The sequence below is a fragment of the Myotis myotis genome, unplaced genomic scaffold (genome assembly GCF_014108235.1).
Source record: "Myotis myotis isolate mMyoMyo1 unplaced genomic scaffold, mMyoMyo1.p scaffold_m19_p_10, whole genome shotgun sequence".
Lineage (NCBI taxonomy): Eukaryota > Metazoa > Chordata > Mammalia > Chiroptera > Vespertilionidae > Myotis > Myotis myotis.
The window spans coordinates 27,957,091-27,970,233 of record NW_023416314.1 but is presented as its reverse complement, the minus strand read 5'-3'; the positions used below and the strand labels follow the sequence as shown (position 1 = coordinate 27,970,233).

Below are 13,143 nucleotides of genomic sequence, written 5' to 3'. Positions count from 1 at the left end.
TCGGGGTCCGGGCACACGGGTGCCTTGGGTGGGAGCCCCACCGCTGCAGCCTCTCTCCATGGACACGGCGGCCACATTGGCACCGCCATATTATTTTAATGACATAGATACCAACATGCATTTGAAAACAAATTTATGTTGATTCAGAGATTCTATATAATTGAAAACATTTGTTTTAATCCTTTTCACCACCATTATAGAAGGGGGAAAAGTGAAAATACTTGCCAGTCTTGAAGACTTAAAAAATAGATTAGTTCAGTATTGTGGTTATCATTTTGTTTAACGTAAATAATTGTTGCCCATAGCAATCCCATCTTAAAGACTTGCTAAGCTTTTTCTTAGATTTGCATAAAATACCATTTCGATCTTAAATTTGTTTTTTGCCCCTAGTAAATTTGTCAAGTCTAAACACATGACATTTCCAGTTTGACTAATATTGCTATTCCTTCATTTTGAAACGGAATTTCATCCTAATTAACATTTCTCTTAGACACAGTCTGAAGGTAACGCTTGGTTCCTTAGCAATTGAAGACAGCTTGGAGCGTGACCTTCCTTAGTTTGGATTTTAAAGCAAAACAGTTCGAATCTCTCCAAGTTTAAGGAGAAATCTGATTCTATTGGAGTTGTTACTGTAAGTTTGAATCCAAATGTTTAGGCCACACTAGGAAAAAGTACACAATATTCATCTGGAGACTTAACTATCACACTTGATTACCCATAACTGCTGCCTTGCTTCAGCAGCTTTCCTGAGGTTCTTGAGAACAAACAGTATTCCATTCTGTAGGAAATAAATGTACTGTGAAATATTTACCAGAATCAAAAGTAATATTTTTAATGCACTGGGAGAATTTACCATTTAAAGAATCCAATTGGAAATTATTTTGTAGATTTCTAATGTGTTCATGAAGCTAACAAAATAATCTTCCCCAAATTTCTTAATTTGTTGCTATTCCAACTTCATATTTTTGTATGTGAGTTTTCTTAAAATAGGAACATAACATTAGTTATCTGGTTTTCTCTTATTAAGTGCCATATGCAGGCTGAAACTGAAATCTCTCAGTCTGTTTCGTTTTCAAACAATAGTAGACGTTAAGAGGAAAAACCTGTTGTGTGTATGTAAGCAATGTAATTTGTTTTAGTCACACATTACAGATTCTGAGTGGTAAATCCAACTGACTGAGTTAATCTGTTGGAACATACTAGTATATATGTGATTAGGAAACTGAAGATTTAAAAAAAATGGAGGGATCTCTTACCTTTTGGAGCAGCATGGATGGACCTGGAGAATATGATACTAAGTGAAAGAGGCCAATGTGAGAAAGACAAATATTACATGATCAAACTTACTTGAGGAATTAATGAACAAAATGAACTGACCAACAAGATAAGACCCAAAGCATGGAGGCATGGAACAGACTGGCATACCTTGATGTGAGGTTGGGAAGACGAGAAGAGATAAACCAAAGAACTTATATACTTTTAGAGGCCCGGTGCACAAAAATTTGTGCACTCGGGGGGAAGGGGAGGTCCCTCAGCCCTGCCTGTGCCCTCTTGCAGTCTGGGACCCCTCGGGAGATAATGCCCTGCTGGCTTAGGCCTGCTCCCGGGTGGCAGAGGGCAGGCCCAATCCCTAGGTGCAGCCCCTGGTCGGGCTCAGAGCAGGGCCGATTGGGGAGTTGGGGCGCCGCCCCCTGTCACCCACAGAGCAGGGCCGATCAGGGGGTTGGGACGCCGCCACTGTCACACTCAGGGCAGGGCCGATGGGGAGGTTATGACTCTACCCCATCACACACAGAGCAGGGCCCTTGGGGGGGCGGGGGGCGGTTGTGGCGCCGCACCCTGTCACACACAGAGCAGGGCCGATCAGGGGGTTGGGGCACCGCCACTCTCACACTCAGAGCAGGGCCGATGGGGAGGTTATGGCTCTACCCTGTCACACACAGAGCAGGGCCCGTGGGGGCGGGGGGGCAGGGTTGGGGCGCCGCACCCTGTCACACACAGAGCCGCAGGGCGATCGGGTTGGGGAGCTCCCCCCGTATCAGGCACAGAGCAGGGCTGATCAGGAGGTTGGGGTGCCTTCCCCTGTCACGAACAGAGCAGGGCGGATAGGGAGGTTGTGGCCCCACCCCCTGTCACACACAGAGCCGCAGGGCAATCGGGGGTTTGGGCGCTGCCCCCTGTCATGCTGATCCCGGTGCCGGGAGGCCTCTCGGCTCCGATGATCCCGGTGCTGAGAGGCATATTACCCTTTTACTATATAGGATAGAGGCCTGGTGCATGAGTGGGGCTGGCTGGTTTTGCCCTGAAGGGTGTCCTGGATCAGGGTGGGGGTCCCCACTGGGGTGCCTGGCCAGCCTGGGTGAGGGGATGATGGCTGTTTGCAGTTGGTCACACACCCTTCAGGGTGTGGGTCCCCACTGGGGTGCCTGGCCAGTCTGGGTGAGGGGATGATGGCTGTTTGCAGCTGGTCACACACCCTTCAGGGTGGGGGTCCCCACTGGGGTGCCTGGCCAGTCTGGGTGAGGGGCTGAGGTCTGTTTTCAGGCTGGCGGGTGACGGAAGCTCCCAACTGCTCCTTTTTTTCTTTTTTCTTTTTTTATTCTGGGCCAGCTTTAGCTCTGAGGCTCCAGCTCTTAGGCCTCCGCTCCTGAAAGTAGGTATCTGGTTTGTTTCGTTTCGAAACAATGTATAACTCCAGCTCTGACTCCAGCTCTGAGATCCCAGCTTGCTGAAAGCTGGTTGCTGGGTTTTTTTTTTAGCTTCTGTTTGTTACAATGTTCAAACTGCAGCCTCAGAGGCCTGCAAGGCAGGCGGGGAACGTTGGTTTCCTCCGTCACTGAAGCAAGCAAGCCTCATGTTAGTTTCAAGCTGCCTGGCTGCCAGCGGCCATCTTGGCTGACAGTTAATTTGCATATCTCCCTGATTAGCCAATGGGAAGGGTAGCGGTCGTACGCCAGTTACCATGTTTCTCTTTTATTAGTGTAGATATGCATCACCCATGGACATGGGCAATAGGGTAGTGAACACCTGGGGCAGTGGATAGGAGCTGAGAAGAGGGGAATTGAGGGGGGATGGGAAATATCTGTAATATTATCAACAATAAAAATATATATTGAAATAATAATTAATGAAATTAATTCCATGTCATTTTTTATATTCTTATGATAAGTAGGTGTCAATAAAAATCTATAGTTGTTGATCACATTTTAATTACTAAATTATAACAAATTTAAGGTGAACTTCAACATTTGAAAATGGATAAGGAAAATTAATTTTAAAAAGTGATTAATTCTTTTAAGTGGGTTTTTAAAAACAATAAGAAAATTTAACTTTAAAAGAAACTACATAAAATTGCATGAGTTTTTCTTTAAAATGAAGACAACTGTGGGTAACAAATTTAAGGCATTTAAATATATTTTGGTTTTTTATAATTTTCAAATTAAACTTTTCAGTTGTGTTATTCCAAATGTATTTATGTTTTTAGTACCAATGGTAATAAGATAATTAGATTAAACTTTTGAAGATCCAGCTATTGTCTGTAACTATAATTTACCATTAAGTTATGTCATTCTTTTCAAATCCCCAATATATTTGGATTTTAAAACAAAATGTCTTTATTGAATTCAGAGAGAGGAAGGGAGAGGGATAGAGAGACAGACACATGGATTGGCTGCCTTCTGCATACCCCATACTGGGGATTGAGTCAGTACCCACGACATGTGTGCCCTGACGGGGAACAGGACTGGCGACCTCCTGGTGCATGGGATGATGCTCCACCGACTTGCTACACCAGCCGGGCTATACTTGAATTTTTTTAAAAAAATTCTGTTAAATAAAAGAATAACTTTTACTTTTAATACTGAGTGACTTAGATGATTATGGTATCAATATATTAAAATGTTTTAAGAATTATCACATTTGCATGACTTTTAAATTCAACTTGTCCTTTTTGTGCCAGCCTTTTAGCACAATTAATTGTGATTTTGTATATATTACTTTTTGCAAATCATTTAAGGAGTTAGATAATCTAAAATGCTGGACTAAGGAAATATGAAGCTGAATTAAAGTGCAAATACAGTAATTAAGCCTCTAGAAAGAGCTACTGATAAAAGAAATTGTATGTTAGAACTTTTAGTCAAGATTATTTTCACTTACTTGGCAAACATACAGATAACTTTACAGACTCCCTTTTTCATGGTCAGATGTGGTGTATAACTTATCTTTGCATTTCTGAAGTGATCAGCAAAACAGCATCATCTGTATGTATGATGCTCAATAAATGATTGTTAAGTGAAGAAAGATAGATGATGTAATATTTAACCAGTATTTGAGTTTCCTTCTAACCAACTCAGTGAGTAAAAAGGGACAAAAGAACTCTGAAATTGATACTTAGTGAATGTTTTTATCATTGTAATGACCTAATTACCCATGTTTATTGGGATCATAGTTTCAGAAAATTCTAGTCTAAACCATTTATTTTAGTTAGCAATTTTTTGTCTTTTAGCATAACTTTTACATCAGTATTAATTAGTAAAGTTGACTAATTTGAGATTTACGTCTCTGCAATTGTGCTGATGAAATGGAGATGATACCTTTTATACTATTTAATCTGTTCTTAAATGTTTAGGTATGGATGTTTTGAATTAAACTACACAAATAATATATTAATGGTACCTGTAAAAAAATTCGAAATGATGTATAAATATAGAGTAATACTGGAAACTATTTGAGTTATATCCTTGTGAAAATTTCTATAACTCTATGCTTTCACTCATATGTGGAATATGAAACAAGAAACAAACCAAAAAAACCTCTTAGATAGAGACCCAGAATAGTGGCTACCATAGGGGAAGGGAATGGTGAAGCGGGAAGGGTGAATTGGGTAAAGGGGGTCAAATATATGGCAACAGAAGGAAACTAGACTTTTGATGGTAAGCATACAGCAGAATATATAGATATCAGGTTATAATGTTGTACACATGAAATTTATATAATATTATTAACCAGTGTTACCTTAACTTAAAAAAAATCAGTATTCTAAAAGGGAATGTTTTGGTGTGGCAAGTTCTGCTCCCCTATAGAATAGGAATCACCCATCATTTAAAGTTTAATATTACCATATTTTCTTGGGAGAACTTAATGCAATTTAAGATTAGAAACATTTTAGAGGAACTAAGATGGCGGCATAGGTAAACACCGGGAAATTGTCGCCTCACACAACAATTGAAAATTACCGCAAAGGACTGAGCAAACATCATCCAGAACAACAGGAAGGCTGGCTGAGTGTAAATTCTACAACTAGAAGGAAAGAAAAGCACGCTGAGAGCCAGAGGCGCTGCGGAGGTGAAGTGCAGAAGTACGGCGGCTCGCGCGTGGGAGGAAAGGGGGTGGCGCCTGAGGACGCGGCTGTCTTCTTGAATCACAAACTCCCGACTGCTCTGAACTCCGGTTCCGGGAAGTCTCTGGGGACCCAGGTCTCATACGGGGAGAGGCTGGTCTGTCCGGCAGCGGGCGAACTTGAGGGCGGCTTTCCCTCAGAGGTGCTTGCAGCCGTTACCGGGACACGGAGACGCGCGACTCCGGGCGGAGAATCGGCCATAGCTGCTTTCTCCGCCCTTTGACTCCCTGAGACCCTGCCCCACCCAGGCTGCGGCAGAGGCTTTTGCATGTGAATGTACCTAACTGCAGCCGAACCAGGCAGACCCGGAACTTCCAAGAGAAGGCCCAAGGCCCCGCAGTGGCTTGCATTGCTTCACAGCTGAGCCTCTTCGTGGCTCCTGCTGTGTGGCCTCAGGCAGAGGCTGAATTAGCACCTCCTTAGATCCAGGAGCCACTGTACCCAGTGGTCAGAGGGGGGCCATCCAGACTGCAACTCCTCAGATCCATAAGGGACACACTCAGGGAGCAGACTCAGTGAGCACCAAAGCCCCACTGAAGCAAGTCTTGCCCCAGAAGGGTGTCTTCAGCACAGAAGTTCTCCCACTTTAGACACAGCTGATTCTCACAGCCAATTGGCCTGGAGGTCAATTCCTCCCAGTGATTCTACAACAACCAAGGCACCAAGAGTGCACCAAGAGTGTCCACCCCAGATAACTGGGGAGGCTGAGCTACTGGGCCTTACAGGACACCTGGCGCACAGGGCCACTCTATCAACACAGGGAAGCTGCCAAAATGCGGAGACAAAGAAACAGGTCACAAATGGCAGAAATGGAGGAAAGCAAACGATTGGATATAGAGTTCAAGGCCACGTTTATAAGGTTTTTCAAGAATTTTATGGAAACCGCCGATAAATTTAATGAATCCCTCAATAAGTATAGTGAGACCATGGAGGACATGAAAAAGGACCAACTAGAAATTAAGCATACACTGACTGAAATAAAGAATAATTTACAGAGATCCAGCAGCAGACAAGAGGATCCCAAGAATCAAGTCAAAGATTTGAAATACAAAGAAACAAAAAATACCCAACCGAAAAAGAAAAAAGAAAAGAGATTCCAAAAATATGAAGATAGTGTAAGGAACCTCTGGGACAACTTCAAGCGTACCAACATCAGAATTATAGGGGTACCAGAAGGAGAGAGAGGGCAAGATATTGAAAACCTTTTTGAAGAAATAATGACAGAAAACTTCCCCTACCTGGTGAAAGAAATGGACTTACAAGTCCAGGAAGCGCAGAGAACCCCAAACAAAAGGAATCCAAAGAGGACCACACCAAGACACATCATAATTAAAATGCCAAGAGCAAAAGATAAAGAGAGAATCTTAAAAGCAGCAAGAGAAAGACAGTCAGTTACCTACAAGGGAGTACCCATACGACTGTCAGCTGATTTCTTAACAGAAACCATGCAGGCCAGAAGAGAGTGGCAAGAAATATTCAAAGTGATGAATAGCAAGAACCTGCAACCAAGATTACTTTATCCAGCAAAGCTATCATTCAGAATAGAAGGTCAGATAAAGAGCTTCATGGATAAGAAAAAGCTAAAGGAGTTCATCACCACCAAACCAGCATTATATGAAATGCTGAAAGGTATTCTTTAAGAAGAGGAAGAAGAAAAAGGAACTCTTACCATTTGCCACAGCATGGATGGAACTGGAGAGCGGATAAATACCACATGATCTCACTCATTTGTGGAATATAATGAACAACATAAGCTGATGAACAAGGACTGATCCAGAGATGGAGAGGCATTGATTGGACTGTCGGGACTTGGAGGGAAGGTAGGGGAGGGTGGGGGTAAGGGGGAAAGATCAACCAAAGGACTTATATGCAAGCATATAGGCCTAATCAATGGACATGGACAACGGGGGGGGGGGGGGGGGGTGAGGGCATAAGCGGGGGGGGAGGGGGGGTAGAGGGTAATGTGGGGACAAGGACACATATGTAATATCTTAATCAATAAAAAATATATTAAAAACAAAAACAAAAAACAAAAACAAACAAACAAACAAAAGATTAGAAACATTTTGATGTATTTTTAAAGGAAAACACACAACAAAATGTTTGATATAAAAATCACATCAAAGAGCTACACATTGTTCCAAAAGTGGTTTACTAGCGACATCTGCTGGTACAATGCTGTTGTAAAGCTAATAGTAACTCATGGAAGTAATTTCATGGAAATTAAGCAAGATAAAAAATTTTAAGGGGAAATTGTTTTTTTTACTATCATTTACAATAATTCTCACTGAAAAATTATTGTGTTTTTGTGGGTTTTCCCCCACTGGCATTTCACCAATAATATTATTTTAATAACAATAATATTAAACTTTATACTTTCTTGTATATAGTCTTAAATTCTACCTTGAACCTCTATGATTAGTTGTGTATCAACTAAGTTGTTTGATGTAATGCTACAAATTCTTTTTCCTCCTCTTCCTCCCTGGCTTTGTTTTTATGTCATACATAGCAGAGAACTTTGCAAATGTAGAGAGATTCAGTAACTATGAATTTAATCATACTACTTACTTATTTGTCATTTGAATAGACTAACTTTAGTAGAAAGGTCTATGTATACATGAATTAATTGAATTATATTTATGTACACTCAAAAATAAAAATGAGTGAATTTATTAGGAGGAGAAATTCTTTTTTTTTTCATAGAGATTTTTCTGCACTGCAAATTATGGAGGAATAAAATATACTCGGTCTTTGGATATTTTCTCTATTGACACTGATTGATTGTATCCAGTCCCATGGATTTAAGTATTACTTATATATGAATCAGACTTCATTCATGTTTTAATCCAAACCTGTATAGCTAGCTCCTTGCTTCCTTAACATTTCCATTTATAGCTAATATGCACCTCAAACTTAACATGTCTAAAACAAAACTTTGATTTTCTTTTGAAACCTACTTCTCCCATAGTCTTTCTCACTTCAGTACATGGACATTTTTATCTTTCCATTTGCTCAAATTGGAAGTATTTCAATAATTTATAAATTCCCTCTTTTGTTCATAATCCACGTTGAAACCATCAAGAAATTTCACCAATTTTGCTTTTGATATACATCCAGAATCTTACCACTTCTCTCCACCTCTACCACTGTGATCTAGACAAGCCACACCTTTTTCCTGGGAATTAGCCTCCTTGCTTCTAACAGTGCCCTCCTGTCTCCTGTTTCCCAACCAGCAGCCAAACGATTGTCTTCAAATTTAAAACACATCTTGTCACTCCTCTGCTGAGAAGCTTTCAAGGTTCTTAACGTGCCTAGAGGGCCTTATAAGATTTGTAGACCACTCTCTCCCTCCACAGCTATTACTGTGACCTCATTTCCCACCACTGTTTCCCTCTCCTCCTCTGGTCCAGCTGCAGTAGCCTTGTTCTCCTTACCTGCTACGAAGACTCCTCATCAAGGGCTATATACTTGCTCTTCCTTCAAACTGAAATGCTCTTCCCTCAATTCAGTAAGGTTTCTGATCAGATTACCAAATTCCACCTTCTCGGAGAGGCCCTTTCTGACCACACGATGTACAAAGATAAGGCCTGACTCCATCATTGTTTCTCCCCTTATTCTGCTTTTCTTTCTGCCATAGCAATGATCATCACATGACATATTTACTTTTTCAATGATATCTCTCCCCAACCTAGAATGTCAGCCTTTTGAAAGGAGGGATTCTATTGTTCACTGTTACATCCTTAGAACCGAAACCCGTGCTTACACATAGTAGGTACTCAGTCAATATTTGTTGAATAAATCAGTGAGCCTCCATACAGGAATGGACATTGTGATTTAATTTACGTTATAATAACCAAACCCATGGAACAGTGAGGAACCTTCTCATGAGGTCTGCTTTGTAGAAATCTTTATGTTGATATACTTTTTACGTTTAACACAGAGTATAATAGTGTTTCACAGTTAGGTTAAGGCTCAAACAATACTTGGTGTCAAAATGCAGGGCAGTATTACTATTTTAAAGATTCTTTTTATGGGAATAATTGCTTTTTTGTTCTTTTGACATCGGCATCTGACCCTCAATTACATTAACAGACCTTACACACATGAATGGAAAAAAGAATAGCCCCTTTGGAATCCAGGCTAAGACTTTATCAATATGAAGTGCTTCCCACAGGGTTCAGCTGAAAGAACCCAACTTCCATCATAATGAAATTGCAAATTCATTTGTATATGCCCTTTTATATTTGAAAGCTACTTTTTGATGTTTGGTCTGCAATTAGATTTATTGTTGAAGGTCACAATATGCCATCCTGACTAGACCAAGTTGTCAGAATCCTTTATCTATTCAGCACTGCACAAAGACAAATGGCTATCTTTTAACAATAACACACTGAAGCTGCAATTTGTTCCCAGTTGTATATAATCTTTTCATCAATCTGCTGCTTTCTCTTTTCCAGTCAGCAGACCCCCTCAGCACTACACCTATCTAGAAATTGCTCAATTATGGGTTTTAAATTACTGAGAAACACTTTCTTCAGATGGAAAAAGATAAGTTTAAGATTTATTTTTTTAAGTTTAAGATTTTTAAGGCTACAGTTTTCCCATGCACTATTTTTAGCTTAACATATAAATTCTTTTGCCTTTACCTTCATTCTGTAGGTAATTATGCAGTGTGTTAGCTAAATTCTGTGGTTACATTTCTCACTGTTAACATGACCACAGAGTAAATTATGTTGCTTACTTGAAATGAATTCTTAAGTGTTTTAAAACATCTCTGTGCACATGGATGAAATTCTTTTCTGAGATTTTATATGCTCTCCAATAAACTGTACTTATCTAAAATTGTAAGATAGATTTCTTATGTTTTTGTACATTTTCTTTGTGACTTGTTATATAAAAGGTATACAGAGAGAATTGCCCTATTAGACTTGAGGTTGTATTTTTTGTCCAAGAATAGCTAGGGTCATATTAATATACATTACAACATTATTATATCACCAATCTTTATAGTTTCTCCAAGGGATTTTGATACTAGATACCCAAAGATTCTTTAGTAACTTGATCATAACTATAAAGCAAAATAATGTCCTCATTTTTAAATTTTGTTACAATAGTTTTTGCAGATCTGACCGTCTTTTTTTTCTTTTCTTAATTGTCATGTGATTTGAGTCTCTCTTAATTAAAAGGAATACACGTTTTCAGGAGGAGGTATGACTTTTAAGTTAGATGAACATTTTTCTCCCCAGAATTCTGACTATTTATTTTGCAACATATGGGAAGTTGCTACATTTTGGGGGCCCTCTGCACAGCTATGGAATAGAGAAACAACTATTCATACAGTTGTGATATAATGAAATGAAACAACACATATAAAGGCCCAAAACAATGCCCAGCAATAGGAAGTACTCATGAAATATTATTTGGAATGCTCGCTCTGTGCTCTCCCCACACCCCTACTCTGTTCCCCATGCTCTGTGATATGAGTGGGCTTACTCAGAAGTTAAAACTATTGAACTAAACTTGAAGCTTTGTGTGTGTGTGTGTGTGTGTGTGTGTGCGCGCGCCTGCCAACTCTGCATTGCTCTGCATTCATTGCATTAATAAGTAGGGAGAAGTCAGGACCTTGAACTGACCTTTGCATAATACCCAGCAGGTGTATGTGTCCTTTTACTTCAAAACAAATTGCTCCCCTATGGATTGAGTAGAATGAAGAATGTTCCGCTCCCAACCTTCATTTCAAGTCCACATGGAGCCCTGGGAAGATTTGCTTAAATCTCTCTTCAACTTGAAAATCTCAAAGTTGAGCCTTAAGTTATGGCAATATGATGTAGGAAAACATCATTTTATGTAAGATAGTTTCACTATAGTTTGTTTTGACCACTTGTACTGCTCTGATTATCAGCCTAAAAGTTTCACCTTTAAAAAAATAATCATTTTTCAGAAAAATTTTAATAGCTAATTAATATGCTACTTTATATCTCAAAACATGTATTTTTAATCATTGCACATTTTTGTTGTTGTAGGTGCAAAGATGGTTTGAAAGGATTCACGTTCTCTGCACTTAGGTAAGGAGCATATTTTACTTACTTTAAGAAGTAAATAAAAAGTAATGTTATACATAATTATAATATTTATTGACTCAATTTTTAAGTTTGTAAGTAATTTTAGAAGTCACAAAAGTGACTGTGAGTATTTCATTGAAAGCATAGTTTATTAGATTTTCACCTAAATGATCAGTCAGTCAGCATCTACTTTGGGGCCTATTGTGTTCCTTATACCATGAGGCATTAGAAAATAATTACCAGAACTCTCTCCTCAGGTGGCTTAGAAAGACAAAGTTTCGCATGAACAATTATTGAAATATTAAGTACTTAATAGTGTGGTACCAAATTATGGGCTTTTTTAGGGCAAGATTCATGCTTTGTCAAATATCTTATAGCCCAGTGCTTGCCATGGTAATTGACACATGGTGGACACTCAGTGTGGAAATGTTGGTTAAAATTAGCATTGTATTTTGTAGTTTACCAAGCACTTTCACATAAGATTAGAAAATTGAATTTTCACAACAATTCTATGAGATGATATTTTTATGCCCATGCGACATGATAAAAAATCAGAGGTTTAGAATGTTTGACTAATTTAATTTAACATCACACAGTCATTATATATACATATTCCAAACCCAGTGCTCTTCCAGTTTATGTCATAAATGTTGCCTATTTTCTTCCTCAAAGTACATACAGCAAATGCTTAGTGAAGGTTAGTAGTGTGGTATTTACTGCAAATATGGGAGGGAAGCATTAGGGTGGTCTTCCATCCTAGAAACTTTTCTATGATTGTCTCATCAGATTATTTTGAGGGTCAAATGAGTTAATGTAGGAAATGTATTTAGAACTATATGCATGGCACATAGTGCTCAAAACATTGGTTATTATTATTTAAATTTTATTTATCAGTTACAGTTGGCGTGCTATATTAGTTTCAGGTTTATAACATAGTGATTAGACATTTATGTAACTTATGGTGTCATCATCTGGATAAGTCTAGTATCCATCTGACATCATACATAGTTATTAAAATACTAGAGGCCCGGTGCACAAAATTCGTGCACTTGGTGGGGGGGGCGTCCCCCAGCCTGGCCTGTGTCCGGTCACAGTGCGGGAGACCCACGATCAATTGCCCCCAAAAGGTAGGCCCCTCCCACTCATCCAGGGCTCCTCAATGGATTGCCCCAAAGAGGTAGGCTGGACCCCCAGGACCCCCGGGCAGGCTTCACTGCGCAGAGCCGGGAGGAGGTGGTACTCCCAGGCAGGCCTTGCCGCATGGAGGCGGGACCCCCAGGCAGTCCTCGCTGGACCCCCAGGCAGGCCTTGCCTCGCAGATGCAGGACTCCCAGGCAGGCCTCGCCGTGTGGAGCTGGGGGAAGCGGGACCCCCAGGCAGGCTTCGCCACGCAGAGCCAGGAGAAGGCAGAACTCCCAGGCAGGCTCCATGCCTTGCACACAGCATCAAACCCAGCCCTGCCCACCTGCACACGCCCACTGTGCACACAGCCATTTTGTGATGGCATGAGGGCATCACGACATGACGATTACTTAGGCTTTTATTAGTAAGATTATTGACTATATTCCTATGCTATACTTCACCTCCTGGTTACTGTTTGTATAACTGGCAACTTGTACATGTTAGTCCCTTCACCCAATCCTTAATTCCTCTTCCATCTGGCAACCATCAGTTTTTTCTCAG

The 13,143-nt window shown here is 40.2% G+C and overlaps 1 protein-coding gene across 1 annotated transcript in view; it reads left to right on the top strand.

The window, feature by feature from the left end:
* Nucleotides 1-13,143, top strand: part of TMEM135 (transmembrane protein 135) — a 224,888-nt gene that overhangs the window by 186,600 nt on the left and 25,145 nt on the right. Inside the window, exon 7 of the mRNA XM_036324735.1 lies at nt 11,422-11,463. Coding sequence (XP_036180628.1) covers nt 11,422-11,463 — 42 coding nt within the window. The remainder of the gene's footprint in view (nt 1-11,421; nt 11,464-13,143) is intronic.